Source organism: Podarcis filfolensis (genome assembly GCF_964270895.1).
Source record: "Podarcis filfolensis genome assembly, chromosome: 2".
Classification (NCBI taxonomy): domain Eukaryota; kingdom Metazoa; phylum Chordata; class Lepidosauria; order Squamata; family Lacertidae; genus Podarcis; species Podarcis filfolensis.
Genome location: NC_139605.1, coordinates 38,498,702 through 38,520,396, shown reverse-complemented (window position 1 = coordinate 38,520,396; position 21,695 = coordinate 38,498,702). Strand labels below are relative to the sequence as shown.

Below are 21,695 nucleotides of genomic sequence, written 5' to 3'. Positions count from 1 at the left end.
GGTGGAGTTGGTTTTTATTGGAGATAGTAAGCTGCTTTGTGCAAGGGCAAAACTAGGCCTTTTTTATCCCGGCTCAAAGACCCAGTTTGGCACCCCCTCCCCTATGCACATATACACACCCACACACAGGCTGGGAGCCTCAATGAGGCCCCTCTGGAGGCTTCATCCAGGGCAAAATAACCTGGCTAGCCCCCCCCCCCCAATAGCTGTGGCTCTGCTTTGTGAAGCAAGTTCCTAAAAAAAAAAAGTATAAAATTTTAACTAAATAAAAACAAATAAACCCTTTTCTTATAGTCATTGCAGAAGCTGTGTAAAAGGAAGAATTGGGTTGAAGGAAGATGAATCGCTTTATAAGATAGTCATGAAGGAATGTTCTCCACAAAGGGGTGGCAATCTGAAGGCCATTCTTTTCTTGACTATAAGTTACTAGACCTATAGACAGAGGGAACAGTGAGTTTATATATACCAAACTGAAATTATATACCTATTTCAGAGCAATTCACTCTTCATTGGTCTGACATCTGGAAGTGTGGATGTTTTAAATATAAAAGAAGACAACAAAACAACTTTGTATGGAAAAGATGTGAAATATCATGGTGAGATCCTTTAAAAATAATTTAGTATACGTACAAATAGGAAGAGAGAAACCTTAGCCTTTTTATAGTAAAAAAATGTTAATGTCTTTTATGGAGATTTGAACACATTGATGCTGCAATCCTACACGTATGTCTGAGAGGTGATGATAGGATTGCATAGTAAATCAGCATCAAAAATAAAAGTTAAAATATTGTTCCTGAGTTTTACTCAGGAAATTATGCTGGTATAAAGGGCATGACTTAGCCAAAGTAAGCACTTTTAAGTGAAGAAAGAGTTCAAAACACATTTAAATCTTTCCCACTGAAAACAGTGGGATTACATAGAGGCTAGTTTGGGCAAAGTAGCCAAATGTTGGTGACATTATTTCAGGTCAGGCAGCCCCTGTCCTTGTTGAATATCCAACAGGCATTTTAGCTGAATTCTAATCTTATCATTTTAACTGATCTTTTTGTCCTAAGTAACTTGTATACTGCTTAGAGCAGGCACTCCCAACCTGTAGCCCTCCAGATGTTTTAGCCCACAAATCCCATGATCCCTAGCTAACAGGGCCAGTGGTCAGGGATGATGGGAATTGTAGTCCAAAACATCTGGAGGGCCGAAGGTTGGAGATACCTGGCTTAGAGACTGTTGCAATTAAGCAGTATAGAAATGGTCAAAATAAATAAAGTAATAATCAGATATTTGTCCCCCCCAAAAAAAACCTTAGATAGTGCAGCCTGCTTCTACTTTCACTTGAAATAAGTCTCTTTGATTTCCATGGGATTTACAAGCATGTGTGCATAGGATTCCAAACTAATTCTTTTGGCAGATGGAGAAATCCTTAAATTAAACTGTGTTGGCCTCATAACGTTTTGGTGGCCAGGTTTGTACACCCTGGTAAGCCATAGCCTGAAATAAGCTATGGCTTACAGAAAATAAGCAGCATGCTCAACCATTTCCACCTTACTCTTCCCATTGCTGCAACAAAACAAATCACAGTGTTGGCTTCATATTACATGTGAACCAGTGCCCATGGTTTGTTTCTCTCTAGGCAGACAATGAGCATCAAGCCAGGAACAACAAAGAAAACATAGCTGTATGAAAAATCTCTGACAAGTCCAAGAGAATAAACAGGGTCACACTCTGCTGGTGCCAGTTATCCACCAGTGTGAGCAACGAAATTTCAGTCTCACATCCAAGCTGGAATTCAGATTGGAATAGATGCAAATAATCACTTTCATCCAAGAAAATGTGGAGTTGGCCAACCATTACACATTCAAGGACCTTTTTGCCTGGAAAAAAAAATGACACCACATGATAGTTATTTAGATCCAGTGGGACAAGCAATGGCTCCTTGATAAGGAGTTTCACAATTGCTCCCTTAAAAGGAGTCAGGGCGTCATCTTTTCTCGTGGCATTTTAAATCACAATGATCCAGATCCTTTGTCCTTGTCCAGTAGATCTAAGCAGTTGTGATGGACATGAGTGCAGCAAATGTGGCGGCAATCCTCACTGCCCCAAGTATCTTGAATAAACATCTTGAAGTTGCACAAACTGGACATAGTGGCTGAATATCTGCGGAGGGTGTGGGGAAGCTTCCTTTCTCAGGTCAAGTTTCCTAGGGCCAACATGACCAGAGTGGGGCAAAAACACACATCATTCTCACACGGGCATCGAATTATCATGCAAACACCTGCCACTCTGTCTGGTTTCTCTTGCTCATCCCCCCCCCCGGGCTTCACTTGCATTTCACCTCTGTGTGCTAAGAAAAGGCCTGCTGCACAACCATATCACTTCAGATCACACTAGGCATGGACATTGGGCAATGTGCTCCTCTCAGCAGATGGCTGAGTTTTAGCATCCTCCAGCCTGTCCTCTCACATGCAGCAGGAGGCATAGTGGGCCAGTGGAGCAGATGAGAGAACAGACAGCGAGCATGACATTTGGAAATAAACAAAGCGAAGCCAGAATATTTTAGTAATAAAGTTGTTGTTAGGTTACAGAAAGAAATGGAACCAGAATAAAGCTTTCTTGGTCCTCTAGCACAATGTATTCTGCTCGGGTGTTGGTGTTGTGCTAACATAATTGAAAGGACATCATTCTGTGAGAACACTATAAGTAAAGGAAGGTGTGTAGTTCTAATCCATTAAGTTATCTCAATAGATCTTTTCATGACATAATTGTTTCTTCAAAGGCACAACTTCTATTGAGCGTCCTGGGAACAAGCCTGCAATCCTTACCTGAAAGTCAGCCACACTAAATACCTGAATAAACATGCGTAAGATTGCATGGTCATCTTCATTCTATATTTGGATATGCATAATATCCAATGATAATATTGATTATTTCAGAAAATTATTAATGCAGTTTTTCACATTCAGCTGTTGATACAGCCTTCTAGCCATGAATGGATGACCTGAGCAGCTATTTCATGATCAACAGTAGCACTGACTTTTCCCATGCCTAACCTTGTGTACAGAATCAGCTTGCCATTTAATTCCACCCACATATTTTAGTCCGTAGTAGATCTTTCGAGTTCTACTGAAGTTTTGTAATACATTTCAAAAATGATTCACACTTTCATTCTGTAGAGGCTGACTTGCTAGTAACCTATTTTTGACTAGTTGTTACTAGTAATGGCTTCTCTCAATTCATTTCGCCTGTGTGGTTTTTTTGCTTTTTTTGCACTCTTTTATATTGATAGAACTTACAAAAACAATGAAGAGTTCAGAAAGTTACAAAAAAGTAATATATCTTATCCGTAAGCTTCTGGTTTTTTTTGAGATGAATGAAGGTTGGAACATTCTGTATTTCGGTTTCAATGGCCTGGGGGTATCTGGTTAGAACACAATTATTTTCCTTTGGCTAAACATAGGCCTATTTTATAGTTTAGATAGGATCAAACCAATTGTGTTTTTTTATATATATATATAAATAAAACAGGGGCAAGAGTCAAATAACTTGCTCACTTGATCAACTGATAAGTCCCCATTTAGGGCCATTCTGTACATGATAGAGGCAAACCTAACTCTGCCTCAGTTGTGGAAAAAGTAAAAGTAGATTGGTAGAGTTCCAATTTTAAGAGTAAAATAAGCACCAAATGAGGAATGCAGAATTCCCACCCACCCCAAGCAGCTTATCCTCCTGTGTTACTTTACCCACTGGAGAGAGAAGTGGGGTAAGGGAAGACCAAGGGGGGGAGGGGGAACCCAGAGCTGACACATCGTCATTATAACCTTTTCCTGACAGTGCCCACATTGTTTGGGAGAGGGTAAGGTGAATGACTACCCCTCCCCACCAAGGCTGCTCACAGAGCCCTGCAGACCTTAAACCCACCACTGTTCTGGCACATGATGTTATCATTTCCTGACAAGGGTGCATTCAGAATCTGAAATCAGATCCTCAAATTCACAAATTATATCAGAGTATTCCTTTTCTTTAAGGGAAGAATGAAGAAGAAGAAGAAAAAGATGCTTTTTCGGACAAGTACCACAATGGCCCTGTACTGGCAGTGGATTCCTGCAAGAATTATTCTCTCTTTTTAAGTTGCGGGTAGGTGAATAGTTTGATGTTACCTTTTGTAACATGGGAAAAGGAAGAGAGGATGGTACATGTGCTATAAAATCCACAAATCTATATTATGCCTGCATGCCTCAGATGAGCATCCAGCATAGTGGGGGAAATGCCAGCGCCCACCACTGCTGACACCAGCATTATTTTAACCTTTTCTTTTTAATACTGTAATTTTTTTAAAAAAATAAATCTCTACCCTAAGAAGATAAGTACTAGGTAGGAGGGAGATGGCTTCAGGCAAAGCTGGCATGCTTTATCATAATTTCAGTATTTTGTTGCTGCTGCGGTTTGTTTGTTGTTGCTTTGTTTTTGTTGTTGTTTATCAGGTGGGGTATCACTCTTGTTAATGAACTTAGTATTGGGGGGGGGGACACTAAGTGGAAATAAATATTATCCCCTGCCTCAAAAAGAGTACAAGTCTCCATTTTGCCCATTGTGAAATATGATAACTTGCAGACATCCAGTGAATTTTTATTTATTTATTAAATGTGCACCTGGAGATAGAGAGATGCCTGTGTGCATGGAAGAAGATTGCAGAGGGTGGGTGGGGGGGGGGAGTGATTTAGGGCAGGGACAAAATAATACAGCCCAGACACATTCCATTAAGCCCCACCCACTGGTGTGGGCAGTAGCTGCAGAATAGCAATACAGTTAATATCTATTTGGGTTTTAAACTGACTGTGTAGAATCCAATCTCTCATGCCGAAAACCAAATCTGAACGACCTGCTTGTGTTTCTTGAAGCATCTCATATTAGAGGCATGGGGAATTAGATTTAGCTGGCAGGCCAGATCTTCATTTACCCCAGCCCCTGTGGGTCAACCGTGTCAGGTGGTTGATAATGTTCACCAGCCAATCACCTGCTGCCATAACAAGAGCAGGTAATTTCCTCTCCTACCCACCCCCGCCCTGCCTCTGCAGAGCAAGATATTTGGATTCAAAGCACCTCCTTCAGCAATTCAAATTGCAACCTCTAAGAAAAAAGAAAATGGAGCATTTTCTCTCTCCAGGGGGAATGGAATGGATTCAAAGCACTGGTGGAAGATCTTTGAATCTAAACCACTTCTACCTGACCCCTTGACTATACTAGGGAGTTCCCAATGCCAGTTAATTTTGGGGACTGCATTTTGAAGCACTGGCAATCAGCTGATTGACAACTGTGAAGGGCTCTTTTCAAGCACCTAGAATTAGCTGGTGTCTAGCTGATCGTAGGAGCTTCAAAGTGCCTCTCCAGCAACAAGCTAAGAGGGAGGGGTATTATATCTAGAAATAGAGAGGATATGGTGCTAACAGGTAGAATTAGTTGGGGAGGGGTGCTTTTAGCCCACTGAAATCAAAGATTGTTGCCAAAGCATATGAAAACACTTTTTAATAGGAATTTAAGCAGCAAATGAATAACGTGGGGAGGACAACAATTTTCCTTCAGCCTCCCATGTCCCTTCTAAATCTGTTCTCCAGAGTTTCTTACCCCCTCTGGAGAAGATTTAAGGAGACATGGGGGGCTGCAGGGTAGAGGGGGGTGACTTAAAATTACTTCCCTCCCCATTCTGCTCATGGAAGTCTTACCATCAGCTGAGCAACACTGTTGGATACAAGCTTGTGTGTCTTTTATAATTTTGTTTTATTTCTCAAACATAGGATTTCATTCATTTAATACAAACAATAAAAACACATGATTTTAGAAAAAACCTTCATCCTGTAATCAGGAACCTGGTATATTCAGTGCTAAACTAAAGTTCGCATGAAATGTGTATGATTTAATTCCAGTTTGCTTTAGTACTGTGTGGGTCTTGAAAGTAAGTTTCTGCATAAGAGTGAGTTATATTCTGTCTTAAGACTATTTCCCATGATGCTCCCTTTATTTTATAGTTCAGATTCCACGATAAAGCTATGGGATACACAGAAGAATCTGGTGGCAGATATCACTCTTGATAACACTTTAAGCACAGCCTGTTTCCTGAATAGTTCGGGTGATATTTTACTGGCTTTCAAAAATGATATTTACGTCTTGTCTCACAGTAAGACACTGGGCTTATTGAATGCAAATATTGATGCCTCTAGCATCTCAGCAACAGGTAACCTCTATGATTATATTAACATAATTTCTTCATTTTTAAATAATATTTCGTACTCAGGCAGTCTGATCCCATCCATTTTTACTCAGAAACAAGTCCTACTGTATTCACTGTGGGCTATTCCTGTGTAAGTGTTTATAGGATTGCAGCCTTTTCTGCTAGTTGGTGTATAGGATAATTTGGCATGATGCAATTAGCAAACTTACCGCTAACCAGCATTTAGTATTCATATGTATACCAACACTAACCAGTATTAACAGAAACCAAAGTTTCTGTCATAACCATGTTTTGAAATGGGGTTTGAACTCTTGGTCTGTGTCAGTCATGGTAAGTACGGACATAACATATGTCATGGAATTTCTGAAAGGCGGCACTTTGTCCTGAATTGTCTTGGGCAAATCAATCGAGAAATCGTGTCTTGTAACGTGGGAGTTTGCTCAACAATTTTGAGTTCGAACCTATTGTTAAAGAGAGAAAGGATCCATTCTGGAAGAGGAAGTGTACTTGGCAAATTGGGAACCAGACTCAGGAAACCATGATTTTCAGGGAAATTGTGTTATGCCAGCCCTGGCTCATTGTGGTATCTTATTTAGCAGTATTTTCCTGTTCATTTGAGTGAAGAACAGAAAATTAGTTATTGATAACCAATATGCATGTAAAAAACAACTCATATTTCTTTTTATTTTTTCAGGGGTATAATGCTAAGTAAAAATTGTAAATAAAATAAGAGTGGTTTATCATTACGGTTTCATGTTACAACGTGAATGCTTCAATATAAATGCTGCTATCATGATCTCTTCTCTAGAATCCTATATTTTTGAAAGTCAACCTCCGGAAGAGCTAGAAAGAGGGAAAACTTATGTCTCGAAGCCGGTTGAGATGGCATCATATCTGGTATGTTGTAACTGACACAGCATTTTTAGCAACATGAAGAAACAGAGGTTGCCTAAATACTGCACTCTTGGAGACATGATTCACTAAACTGAATTGCATCTAAAATCAGGTGCAAAGTCTGCCACCCGCTGTTAGATGCAGTGCATTGCAATAACTGCAAAACTAATATCTGTTTTAAATCTTAGATTTGGAATCTGTCATTAACAAAATAATATTTTTTTTCCTGTATGTTATGTTGAAGACTAGATTGGCACAGCTTATTTAAATAAATTCAACATTATGTAATGTTTCTAGATTTAATTTATAGTAGATTTTTTTTTAGGATCTGCTTTACTTCGGGGCAGATCTATTTCTGTATAGGATCAGATTTCACAAACTTACAATAAATACTTTTTATAGTATCACCCTCTTAAGTCTTTAAGGCTAAAATATGATACCCACATACTTGGTAGTACACCTGGGTAGAATCTACACACATATAAAAACCACTGTGAAAATGCTTTTTAAAAAATGTTTTGAAAAATACATTGAATTTTGCATAGCTCACTGTTTCCATCTAGTGTCACATTTGTATATTGCATTTTACAACACATTTAAAACGTTTTATTTTCAGCTGTGTAGCTGAGTCCATAATTTAACTCAATGGGACCTACTTCTGAATGTATATATATGGATTGAACTATGACTTGAACACACTGAACATCTGTAACACATCTTCCTGTTGACTAATAGCAATATTATAAAAAATAGACTTTTATCATACCATGAATATCTTTACTATTTCTCTAGGTACCTTACAAGGGATATACCTTCACTGAAGACTTCACATCAGACTTGTTGGTTTTACCAAAGAAGAAAGGAAAGGTTGGGTTGTAGTGTAATGAAGCATATTTTGCACAGTTATGACACAGATCCTTCGGTATCACAAAAAGACACCTATATCAAGTTTTAAGTTATATCAACAGCTACTTAAATTTAATTGGCAAATAATGAATTAATCCATTAAAAGGCATATAATTAGGTGTAAACAGGTGAAGTAATTTTAGATGTTCAATTATAAACAATTTTATTTAAAAAATAGTAAGCAGATTACATGCATTTGTACTTTTTTCTTCCCTATTAGCCAGTCTGGAGATTACCAGTGGCTCCCTCAGCAATCTACTGCTCTCCCTGTTCCTCAGATATTTCTCTGAATATATTTGATTTCCTGCTCCAGCCTGGAACTCCCGACTTAGAAGAACGTGATAAAGCTGAAAGTAATGGTTTAAATATAAATATAATCAAGGGGGGCACGTTTTTTTAATGATCTTTGGGTTTGTTCTCCCCTCCATCCTGGAAACCTATCCCAAAGCAGTGCAACAGTGTTTTTCCCTGGCATGGCAGAGCCTGTCCCTTATTGGCTTGCTTCAGCACACAACACTAGAAGTCCTTTGTGACTGAGAGAAGCTGGGAACTGGTTTCGCCCTTTTCTACCTTGCATCTTGATTGCTCCCGTCCATTCCGTGGCCCCATTTCCATTTCGCTTCCATTCCCCTTTTGTTCCCTCGGTTGCATCTGCAGTGCTTCTAACCATAGCTGAGTAACGGTGTGAGCTGATGAATTGATAGGCTGTCTGTTTAAAAAAAAGTTAAAGGACCCCTGACAGTTAAGTTCAGTCACAGACGACTCTGGGGTTGCAGTGCTCATATCACTTTACTGGCTGACGGAGCCAGCATTTGTCCGCAGACAGTTTTTCCAGGTCATGTGGCCAGCATGACTAAGCCGCTTCTGGCAAACCAGAGCAGCGCATGGAAATGCCGTTTACCTTCCTGCCACAGCAGTACCTATTTATCTACTTGCACTTTTTGGCGTGCTTTTGAACTGCTAGGTTGGCAGGAGCTGGGACCGAGCAACGGGAGCTCACCCCGTTGCTGGGATTCTAGCTGCCGACCTTCCAATCAGCAAGCCCTAGGCTCTGTGGTTTAGACCACAGCGCCACCCTGTTAGGGCATGTTATTCTGTTCACAGTCAAAAGCACAGCTGAGCGAAGCATGGGCTCTATCACACTGGTCTTCGACTGGTAGGTCAGGACCCAAAGTGGGTCACAGCCTGATTTGAGGTGGGTCATAGCAGGAGCACTGCTGCCATTCAAATATGTGGTATAAGATTAAGAAATGGGTCCTCACATGCATGTTTGGATTTGAAAAGGGTCCTGGATCTGGAAAGGTTGAAAATACCTACTCTGTCACATTTCTTTTGGTGCTGAACAGTGAAAAACTGCTATGCAATATCTAGCAAATTACTCCTTTTAATAGCAAGGGGGGGGCTCCCCTGTTGTTTGCCTTGGAAGCAAAGCAGGGCCACCCACAAATACAAAAGAGGCATCTGTAAGTTGGGGGCAACCCTGATGTTTTGCAGAAACAAATCTTTCAAAGTTAGATACCCAAGAGGAGGGAGACCCTGTACAGCATGTCACAGTCTCATTGTTCTTCATTGCAAGTCCACAGCAGCGCAGGCTACAACAAATACAAGTACCATTTTAAAACAGATAAAAATCACTACAGTTTTAAAATGCACAAGACCATTCCAAAATGGAACAGAGAAATAAAAATTCAGCAAGGGAGGTGAGTCACAGAAAACAAAATCCCTGAACTATCAAAGACTTCTCTGAATATCGTAACTCTAGAGAAGGTCGGTAGGGATGGAGATAGTCTTTCAGATATATGGGGCCTAAGTCAAGCACAAAAGGTAAAAGCACATCTCCACCAGACCAGCATACTTGGAGGTTACTCTCATTGTAATAAATTTTTAGGTAATTGCATTTAGGAACGGAATGTTTGCAATAAAGTGGTTAAAAGTATATAGTCACACATCACTCAAGTCTATTTTCAGTGTTTTAATGACATAGATTTCCCCTTGCAAATGTGAGAGAAATGTTCTGGGCTGCACACTGCATCTCCAAGAATGAGTATTGGCTAAGAAATGGGCTAGTAATTAAATATAGGTCAAACCAGAAGTGGGGAGTATGAAAGAAGGACCAAATGAACTGTAAAACTGTTGGCTGAATATTTACTTTGCTTAAGGAGCGTGCTATCTCACTTTGGTCTAGTAAAGTCTATCTCCCTAGTCAAAAGTTTCATTGACTCTTTGTGTAAGATTACAAGGAGCAGAAGCAAAGGATCTGATTGAAGTTCTCACTGTTTTCTTTACTCAGTGTCCAAAAGAATGGTTGTGACAGATGATAAGAAGTACGTGCCTGGGCCAAAATTTCCAGCACAAACTCATTTAGAAATACCTTTCTTTGGAGTTTCTCCATGTTCATCTGTAATCTGTGAAGAGCCCAAGACAGAAACACAACCTAAGGAGCAGGTTTGTATTACCTCCTTTGTGGCTAACTTAACTATACTGCTAGAGTAGCAGGCTTCATTCGGAGAGTGGAAAAACAGAAGCTATAGGTTTCTTTGTCTTAATATCCTGGGCATGCATCCCCTTTTAAAAATTTCATTAGAGCCAAGTTTATTATATCATTGGCTTACTATACAATTTTAAAAGAAATGTTCCTGCTGATTTGAACTGAAGCGTACAGCTATACTCCATATCTCAAGTGATACATGACTCAGATAGACTTAGACCCCTTTAAGAGACACAGGGCCAAGGGACACCACACCCTCCCATTTGTGGCTAGGGGAACACTTTTCCCCAGTACTCCTAGAGTTGCTAAAAGAGCAGGTGTCTCTTTGAAACATCAGAAGACTGCTTTCATTATGGGCTGAGTTTCCAGCCCGACTTCCTTGGCTCAGAGGACCTCAGTGGGAACTTCTGTCTGGTATGACACCAGGGAAGATCAAGGGCAAGAAATTTATGCCTTAATAATCCCGATTCCATATGTGCACCATGCAATTTATGATCCTGTGCTAGATTTTGAGTGTGGCTTTATTTTGGGAGTCTTTTGTAAGCTGCTATGGCAACCTAGTTTGGGCTATAAAGCAGGATGGAAGAATTCTAAGTAAGTAAATAAATAAATAAATAAATAAATAAACACTTCAGAACATTTGCTCTACTACTTAATTTTAATAGCAGTGACCTCGTATGTATTGATTTCCTGAATTTGTAGATAGATGGCCAAAACAGAGATGTTACGACTACTTTATACCATATGTGGACAAGCTTTTCCCATCAAGGGCAAAAAGCCACAGGGAAAATTATTTATAAGGCCAGATAGCCAAGAACACTCTTGCAGAGCACACTATGCTCACAAGAGGGGCTTAAGGATTGCCTTCTTTGGCACATGTCTATTAAATGGCAGCTTCCTATGACTTTGACTGAAAAGTGATCAACTTCACCAGGTCCCATAAGTCCAGATTCAGCAATTAGCTATTCTGCTTCACTTGTAAGCTAATATTCTTGAGAGGAAAACATCTCCTTTTGCTCTCTCACCCTTTTCTTCTTAGCTGTCTGGACTTATAAAACATGGCACGTTTCCACAATTTTCCATTTAGCTGGGGTCTACATTACAGTTATAGGATTTCCAGATTTTATGTTGCTAGACCTTTGGAGATCTCAGAAATTGTGTGTGTTTTTAAGGGTGTTGGAACTGAATCTTTTTCTTCTTCTTCTTCTTCTTCTTCCTGAAAACTAATGCTACTTTATTGCTTGTTAAGGTTGCTTCAGCAGAAAGTGAGTTACCCATTGTAGAGCCAGTACAGGAGCTTTATTTGATAAAAGAAGAAACAGTCCCAGAAGTTGCAGAAGATTCAGGAGCTGCAGAAGATTTAGGAGCTGCAGAAGATTCAGGAGCTGCAGAAACTCTAGAAGATTCAGGAGCTGCAGAAGTTCCAGAAGATTCAGGAGCTCCAGAATCAAAGAAAGAGACTATCCAAAATTTGAAGAAAAAAAGGACCCTAGAGTGCTTAGATTCAATTCCACACATAGGTATTCCAAGATTATCTACTTCCACTATTTGCTTTCATCTGAGTTTCCCTTCCCTGTTCTTGACCACGCCCCCCCTCCCAATGCCTCAGTCTCCCAATTAGGCTTGAAAGATGCTTTGGCTTGGCTAGAAAATGAGGCTTTGTTCAAACCTAGTTTCAACAGAGGGGCAATTTCAGGCCAGTTGCAGCTGGCGGGGGGGGGGGGAGATTATTCTTATCTCTCCAGCAAGATACACACTCCTGTACATTGAAATCCTCTCCTACCAGCCCAACTGCAATTGGACTTGAAAGAAGCCTTCTTTTATAGCCATGGGGGGGGGATGCAAGCCTAATTACTGGCACAAGAGTTTAAGCACATCTTTTGTTTTAGTTTCATTCTTTTCTATGAGAAGAGGGCATTGGAGGGCATTCCTTCAACTGAGGATAATATGTCCCCTCTGATACATATACAGTGGCAACTCAGGTTACAGATGCTTCGGGTTACAAACTTTGCTAACCAGGAAGTAGTTGCTCCAGGTTAAGAACTTTGCCCCAGGTTAAGAACGGAAATCGCACGCCAGTGGCGCAGCGGCAGCAGGATGCCCATTAGCAAAAGCACACCTCAGGTCAAGAACCGTTTCAGGTTCAGAATGGACCTCTGGAACAAATTAAGTTCTTAACCCAAGGTACCACTGTAGACAGCGTCCAGTTCTTCAGGTGCCTCTCCAGAGGTAGGGCTAGCCTTTTGTTCCAGGTCAACCCTGCCTCGCACGCAGAATGCTTGGTTCCTGCTGGAACTTTCAAGAGACTGACTGTTTTCCTTCTTCAGGCCTAAACTTTAAAAAAATGTTACAGCCTTGCAGCCTTATAGCCTTACAGCCTATTTCTCCCCCCACCCCGCCTCCTTCCCATTCTCAACCCATCTCCCAATGCATTGAGCACAAACTTGAAATAAGGGACCACAAACCAGCAAATGGGTTTAGGAACCTTCCCTCACTTCACCTGCATCAAGAAGAGCCCTTTACCAAGTAGCGCAATGGCACTGCACCCTCTTCCCCAGCGCCAACAACTACCCCAGAAAGCACCCATGATAGACAGTTCTGGATCAGTGGCACCATCTGCAGCTCACCCAGAAGCATCCCAACTCCCTCCCCTTCATATAGGGCAGGTAGAGGACAGTAGCATGACCAGCCTTTTGAAGAGGCCCAGCAGAAGTTGGAGCACTGCAAGTCCAGTGAACTGGAACAAGGCCAGGTGCTGGAGGAAGCCAGGGAATAAGTACTCAATTTAACACAAGCCCAAGCTCACTTTGAACTTCTCTGGTGAGAGACCTCCCAGAGTTCATACAATGAGCCAAAGACTTAGTGGCTCCATGAGACCTTCCATCAGAGGCAGCCAGTTCCTTATGGATCTGCTCCATGCCTCATTCACCCCCTTAGAAACACAAGAAGAAAAGCCAAAATTGCTGTATTGATAGACCAAGACATAAACTTGAGAAAATCCACAGTTCCCATCCAAGGATCTCAGACTGCCCTTTGTCCATGTGGCTTCCTTCCTCTGCCTCAGTGAGTGTGTGTCCTCCATGCAAAAAGACCAAACATCTCCAGGGAATCAAGGCAAGTAGAAGACAGTTCTCTAAACTTGTCATAGCATAAAATAGGGTCATATGTTCCCCCTCTGGCATCCTCTACCTTGACTTGGATGTGCAAAAAGGAGAAAGAAAGCATCTGAAGAATTGGACCCTGCCTATCTCTGCCAGGTGTTAATCCAAGGTTGAAGAAATGCTTCTCATTTCAGAGCTCTGCTGTGAGGTATGGAAACAGCAATTCCAAAAATAGAATTGCAGTGATAAACAATTGGATATGAGAAAAAAGATTTAAAGAAAGTGCTATAAGAAATCGAAATTAGGGGTTGCTGGAATGATTTAAAACAGGGATGCAGAAAGGGGAGGTATGGGGAAGTCGCTGAAAGAAGGTTTCAAGAAAGAAAGATCAAGAAATTATACGTGTTTATATGTTTGTCTGTTTATGTATTGTGTTGTATTGTCTTTAATATGTGTTGAAAAACCAATAAAAATTTATATATATATATAAAAAAATAGAAACAGCAGTTCCACAAGAAAATGCCTTCTGTATTCAGAAGGGCACCTTTAGATCCAACCCTTTATTTTCATGTAACTGGTGTGAAGACTCATAAAACTGAGAGGCTTTTTCATCATTTTTTGTAGATTCTTTAATTTATGGAACAACCAAAGAAAGATATTTGGGCAAAGACAGACTATTCAAGCATGTAAAGGTATTAATCATCCTGTTTAATATTTTCTTTCATGTTAATGATGTTTAAATTCCATTGATTTAAACAGAAGCATTGATCATAACTGACTCCAGTTGAAAACAGTAAACATAAAGATACTTAATATTGGCCAAACTATATCACTAATTTACTGGGATGATTTTGGGTGTGTGCTTTCTAAAGGCTATCTTACTAACTTACTACATATATCCCAGTGTTGATGTGAAGTATATGTTTCACACCAAATGTAGCATGAGTTCTCAGATATCTTTCTCTGGAGATCAAAAGTATAAAACAAGAACAAGGCAAACACTTAAAGCAGGCCTAGGCAAACTCAGTCCTCCAGCTGTTTTGGGACTACAGCTCCCATCATCCCTGACCACTGGTCTTGCCAGCTAGGGATGATGGAAGTTGTAGTCCAAAAACAGCTGGAGGTCCAAGTTTGGCCACCACCAATATAAGGGGTTTCTAACTGGGACAACTAGTTATATCATGCTTCTTATAAGATTAGGTATTTCAATTATGTGATGTTATGAAATATGCTGCGTAATTTTTCAAAATCTGTGTGATATGCTTAGGAACCCAAGAAGCTCGTGCCCAAGAAGCTCCTGAAAATAGAAAGGTTGACTCTCAAAATGATGCGGACACCCAAACATGCAAAAAATAGTTTGCTTGCAAAGGTACTTTTTGTTATTCTAACAAACGAAAACATCTGGATATTTATAATTTTAACTCAATTGCCGGCGGTTGGGGCGGAGATGAAAGAAAGTTTGTTGTCATTTACATAGTAACTTTGCATGAGAGACACTCCCCCCCCCAAAGAGAACACTTCTAATAATATGGCTTGGGTATACTAAGGTACCTTTTACATATTAATTTCTTTCTTGGATATTGGCAGCCATTCCACCTGGCTACAGCAGACACACAGGTGAGGCAGTGTATCCACTCCATTGAGTCGATTGGGATAAGCTACTATTTGATCTTCCTCCTCTGGAATTGTCTCCTTGGCGACCGTTCCAACTGGTCCTTGCGCAAGGAGAAAGCTTTGGAACCCAAATTGGCTTCTTTTTATTTCTCTTTCCATACCTCCTCGCTTTTTTGTCATCCTGTCTTTTAAATTGTACATTTAAACACAGGGCATTATAATTATTTTTAAAAGAAATAATAAGGTCCATATTACTGGGGAATGAAGGAAGCTTCAGCAAAAATGAGAGCTAGCTAATTTTCTTCAAGAAACGAGTATACATAGAGTCTGCCCCCAAATGCAGCACTTCTGCATCAGACAGCTTGCTGCTAGAACATGGGGCATGGTTGGTTCAGCGCTGGATGAAGTGAGGAAGGGAAAATGCAAGCCAAGAACTTAATTTCAGTGGTGTTGGTACTTCTCACTGTGCACCTGGGATAGTTATGGGCATGCTTGCGAACTGCAAATGACCCTTCACATTGCATCCAAGCCTCTGGCCACAGGAGTAACAACACCAATGCTTGATAAAGGTGGACTGTAAGTGACCATTCCCATGCTTTTGTTCAAACTACTGGAGTTACAAGTGCAGTGGAACCACAATTCTCTTTCTTAGCAAAGTGGATTTGCAAGTCCTGGTTATAAGTTAATGTGTTGTTGTTGTTGTTTAGTCATTTAGTTGTGTCCGACTCCTCGTGACCCCATGGACCAGAGCACACCAGGCACTCCTGTCTTCCACTGCCTCCCCCAGTTTGGTCAAACTCATGCTGGTAGCTTCGAGAACACTATCCAACCATCTCGTCCTCTGTCGTCCCCTTCTCCTTGTGCCCTCCATCTTTCCCAACATCAGGGTCTTTTCCAGGGAGTCTTCTCTTCTTGTGAGGTGGCCAGAGTATTGGAGCCTCAGCTTCACAATCTGTCCTTTCAGTGATCACTCAGGGCTGATTTCCTTAAGATTGGATAGGTTTGATCTTCTTGCAGTCCATGGGACTCTCAAGAGTCTCCTCCAGCACCATAATTCAAAAGCATCAATTCTTCGGCGATCAGTCTTCTTTATGGTCCAGCTCTCACTTCCATACATCACTACTGGGGAAACCATAGCTTTAACTATACGGACCTTTGTTGGCAAGGTGATGTCTCTGCTTTTTAAGATGCTGTCTAGGTTTGGCATTGCTTTCCTCCCAAGAAGTAAGCGTCTTTTAATTTCGTGACTGCTGTCACCATCTGCAATGATCATGGAGCCCAAGAAAGTAAAATCTCTCACTGCCTCCATTTCTTCCCCTTCTATTTGCCAGGAGGTGATGGGACCAGTGACCATGATCTTTGTTTTTTTGATGTTGAGCTGTAGTTGGTGTCGAAATGAAAGCAAACCATGGATGGATGGGAGGGAGGGAGGGAGTGGGAGGGTGGGAGTGCCCAAGAATAACCTTCTTCCAGCATCTCAACCATGGTGCACCCATGATTGTCTGTATGGCTTGTCCTGCAAAATGCTTGATGCAGAAAAATGACTTTCCCTTTCTTTTGCCCTCTAGAGTGCTATGAGATCTAGAGACCACACATATGCCTCATGCGCCCAATCAGCTATTTCTGTTGGTAAGATCATATGTAGGGAAGGCAGGAATAAAAATGAAGAAGTAATATTTCACAGTACATTTGGGGAAGATATTGTTTTAAAAACATAAGTTGGAATTCACCATTATACTAATTCGATTGTTCTGTCAGCACAAGCATTTTTGCTTACCCCCCCTCCCCACCCTGTGTGCTTTTTCTGGGCATTGTCTCAACCCCCAGAGTGAACTTGGGGGAGATATGGGGCATGCAGAAGAAGGAGAGGAGGGGAAAGCCCCATTGCACTAATTGGAGTCCTCTCCTGACTTCTGCTAGTACAAAGGGTTAGTTGAATCCGTTCTAAAGTACTGCTTTTTGTTTTGTTTTGTTCCATGGTACTTTTAATCCTTAGAGATGAATGAAGACTGTATTTAATTGATATTTTTATTATTATTTATTGAATTTATATACCACCCTATACCCGGAGGTCTGTTTCTGAACTTTTTAATGCCTTTTGTTTTTTAAAAATTGCAATTATCTGTTGAGTTTATGGGAATACTCTATTCTGTTGGGAATCTTGTGTAAACTAGTTCTCATACATTTCCATTTCAGATTCAGTGGGTAGGATCCAGGCTAACTGAGCAGTCCTAACATGTCAATAGTGGGGGAGATACCACCATCTTATTAAAATTACAATTGCCTTCCTTTTGTTGGTTATTCTACCAGTTGCAACAATTGGTGATCACCTAAGTCCCTAAGAAAAAGCCTTATGCTGTACAGTTACCATAAATAACCAGAAGATGGAGCATAGGCTACACTGTTTGGGAAATGTGAAAGTTGTGGATGCAGTTACTTGTTGAACACTGTAGAGCAGTGGTTCCCAAACCATTTCCCCCATGGACCGCTTCAAAATTGCTGAGGGTCTTAGCAGACCACTTAATGACTTTTCTGATTTGTCACACCAACTGCATTGCATTGTGCTAGATGCTGTATGATTTTAAACTATAGTCTTATTGCTTCTTTCATTTCTTATATTGTATTTTATTGTATTGCAATTTGCATTTTGTAAAATTCAAACTGTAATGCAATATAAGAAAGAAAAGAAGCAATAAAAATACAACTAAAAACAATATGCCTATTTAATGCAAGACACTCTGTGGTCCACCTGGATGAAGCTCACAGACCATGGGTGGTCCAGGGACCACAGTTTGGTTACTCCTGCTGTAGAATGTCATGGTCATCCTCTTGCCAAAGAGAAGCATAGTGATATGCCTGGTGAATTGTGGCTAAAAGCCACACAAAGAAATACTCTGTATTTTCTTTAATAGTAAGCACCATGACCCTAAATTTACTGAAGGCCAAGTTTAGCACTTACATAGCTGTATGAATTCATGAGTAATTCTATTCATAAAACCTCAACACTATACTTAAATTCACAGTGGTATGTAATCTAATGTTTCAAAATGCTAAGAAGGAGATATATGAAGGATATATAGTATTAAAAAAATGGCAGGTAGCCATGTTGTTCCATTAAAAAATAATAATCAAAAGTAACAGTAGAACCTCCAACTACCATTAGAACCAACTAAAAAGTTAATGACGAATTGAAGTGGGTGGGCTGCAATTTCATCAGCATCTTTCATCAGTCTGGATCACGCATAGGCAAACTCAACCCTTCAGATGTTTTGGGACTACAGCTCTCATCATCACTGACCACTAGTCCTGTTAGCTAGGGATGATGGGAGTTGTAGTCCCAAAACATCTGGAGGGCCGAGTTTGCCTATGCCTGGTCTGGATATTAGAAACAGTTGGCATGGGGTCAGAAAAGACTCTTCCTATTTTATCTGTAAGCCATCAAGAGAAAAGGTGGGGTATATAGATTGCTATACAGTATTTTTTGTAATATTTTTTAAAATGGAATGGAGGAGACATTCTGTTTTTCCAAACAGTGTGTGTGTGTGTGTGTGTGTGTGTGTGTGTGTGTGTGTACACCATTATTGGTACCTAGTGGTGGCATGAAAGCCTTTGTCAGCAGTTAATTTGGTTCTGTTCCAAGTAGTGCTAAAGGCAGACCCAGATAACTGCTCACATTTATATTTTCAGAGAGAGCAGTTGCATGTGCTTGTAGCCATTGATGCAACCTGAACTGTTTTTGGGTTTGTTGCTCCTTGGCTCACAGAACCATTTCCCCAGAACTATGTTTTCATCAATTTTTAGAAGCTTATAGTGATACATTGATCATGATAGTAAGAATGTGGAACTCCACGGACGTGAATATCACCTCTGCTCTAATCAAGGCTGCTGGCAGTCATGCAGTGAAATCCTAAGCATGTCTAATCAGAAATAAGATATATTGAGTTCAGTAGAACTAACTCCCAGATATGTGTGTATAGCAGATTTGGGTATTTGGGACTACAGCCCCATCATCCATGCCCATTAGCCATGCTGCCTGGGGCTGATGGAAGTTGGAATCCAAAATATCTGGAGGGCACCAAGTTAGGGAAGACAGCTAGTGTATAGGATTCCTGCCTTGAAAAGGATTCTGTGGAATTTTCAGCAGCACTTGCTGCAGATTTACAAATCTCTGCCACTTATGACAACTTGGGTAGGAGTTTTACTCTGGAGCAGGGTAAATTAAATTAAAGAGTATATTTATTCAATTTGTGCAGAGGGCCAATACCCCAAAATGTTCAGGGGTATATAATCATGTACATATGGATTAAATACAAAAGCAGGTAAGAGATGACTATAGTTAATCCCTTTTGTAGTTAGTGGTGTCTCTTGAGTGCTGCCCCTAAGACCTTGAAGTTTTAGCCATATAAAGGCTTTCTAATTAAGTAAGCAAATACCTATCAATATTTATTATTCATAGTTTCAGGCAAAGCTTCTCTATATTAATCCAGTCAAAGGCAGCAGAAAGAATGAGAGAAAGAACAGGCAAGGGTAAAATTTTTCTCCTGGTTCCTCCAGGGAGAAGAACTGTGGCTCTTGTCTAGGAATTCTTGGATCCACTGGAGAACGCCTTTGAGTCATCATGTTTTAACTGGGTTGGATCCTCAATGAGTCTTTCTCCACCACCTCAGTGAGGGAATCAGAATGAGAAAAACAGAAAAAGCATAGACTCTAGCTTCCATGGTTATTAGTATCAGCAGGCTGGCCCAACATTCTTAAGCAGCCACTAAGCTGAAATCCAAAATATTAAAATGGTTAACTGCTTATCCTGGATGGAATAGCTCTGATACTTCCTTAAGCAGAAAAAAATGTCTCTTTTGAAAAGGGGCAGCAGGGAGGGCAGGAGTTTCTCTTTGGATCACTGTCCAATGAGCACCCATCAGGGCCAAGTTCAACACTGCAAGCCTGTCTATGATTTTACCAAAATCCCCACCATTGTATGGGTACTGACCGTTGTTTCTTTTGAAATTAGAATTCGCTCCATATGTTAAGAGTGGGTCCAAAATTCACCGTCTTAGATTCCTTATAGGGTTAAAAGTCTGGCCAGAAGAGTTTAATACTTCAAAGGCACAGGTGCACCATTAAACAGGGAGTGATTGTTTGGTGAGAACAGTTTGTTGACAAATGGCAAACACCTCCCCGTGCTCTCATTGAAGATAACAAGGATAACTTTAGCAAAAAGAAAAGATTAATCATTGGCTTGAAATTCACATCCCATGCCCTCTAAGGTTAAAAACAATTAAAACTGTTTACATGGGATGGTTGCTTCCTCTGAAAGCAATCTTGGGGTCCAGGTTACAGGTGGCTGTTGGTCCAAATTTTGTCTCTATGGACTTTTCCATCACAGTACACTCCCCTCCACCCAGTGACGCTGCTACTGCTATTGTGATGTAACGTAAAGCTCATTATAAAAAATGGGTTTCCCTCCACCAGTTTGACAATATCATACTCAGGCAAAGCAAATGAAGGGCAAAAGAAACTAAGCTAAGGTTTTTAATTCCTATACTATTTTAAAAATTATAATTGCTATCTCAAACATTTTCTGAAGGTTGAAAATTTGTGTAGAATTCTGACAGGCTAATGTTTTCACAGTATCAAATATTCTGAAACTCTGTAATTGAAGGAAGCACTGCGGAGAATGTTTTGTTCTTTGTGCTTGATATGATATGAAAGTAGAATGGCTGTATAATATAATATAATATAATATAATATAATATAATATAATATAATAATATAATATGTAATAATATTTACAATACTATACAAGATGAACTATTGATCTCATCTGTTGAATAAAGGCAATGGCTTTAATCAAACTCATTAAATGTTTTTTCTTTCCGGAATGAGCTTATGCATAGTGCTGTCAGCATGTGACTCATAGGTGAACCTCTTTTACCAGTTAAGGTTGCTTCCTCTCCTTTGCCAATAAGGTGTCTTTTGAGTTAAATTCCGCTCAGCTGATCCTCTGGCTGTTGGGGGGAAAGTTCCAATCCATTAGACTATTAATGCAACATAAAGTATTCATGAGTGCATTCGTAATGAGGTGAACTGAAGTGATTTGGGGCAGACTCACATTTCCAAACCACATCATTAACAAGGCTTGGTTCATACACAATGCTAACCATGGTTGTTTAAAGTATGGTTTATATAGGAATGTTATATAGGAATGTCTGAACCCAGCCTAGCAGACTTGTCCTTGTTTGTTTTCTGACCTTCAGCAGCAGTGAAAAGCCCTACTTTCATATGGAAAGAGGGTTTCATTTGTGTATAACAGGCAAGAAAAATTAGACTGCAGAGCAGGATATTTAGGTCAAAGTCAAAGTCAAAGTTTATTATTAGATTTGTGAGGTCCATGCCTTTACACAGAATACCATAAACATTATTAAAAGATAAACAATAAAATTATAAAAATAAGCTAAAATTCATGCCATGCTGT

The 21,695-nt window shown here is 40.2% G+C and overlaps 1 protein-coding gene across 4 annotated transcripts in view; it reads left to right on the top strand.

Moving 5' to 3' along the window:
- LOC310757551 (uncharacterized protein) overlaps positions 1–21,695 on the top strand; it is a 79,961-nt gene that overhangs the window by 36,918 nt on the left and 21,348 nt on the right. For all 4 annotated transcript variants that reach the window (XM_083602761.1, XM_083602758.1, XM_083602759.1 and 1 more), the window contains 11 exons: positions 494–596; positions 4,020–4,128; positions 6,018–6,223; positions 7,029–7,117; positions 7,907–7,981; positions 8,241–8,373; positions 10,311–10,465; positions 11,758–12,028; positions 14,234–14,301; positions 14,877–14,978; positions 16,792–16,852. In XM_083602761.1, coding sequence (XP_083458887.1) covers positions 494–596; positions 4,020–4,128; positions 6,018–6,223; positions 7,029–7,117; positions 7,907–7,981; positions 8,241–8,373; positions 10,311–10,465; positions 11,758–12,028; positions 14,234–14,301; positions 14,877–14,978; positions 16,792–16,852 — 1,372 coding nt within the window. The remainder of the gene's footprint in view (positions 1–493; positions 597–4,019; positions 4,129–6,017; positions 6,224–7,028; positions 7,118–7,906; positions 7,982–8,240; positions 8,374–10,310; positions 10,466–11,757; positions 12,029–14,233; positions 14,302–14,876; positions 14,979–16,791; positions 16,853–21,695) is intronic.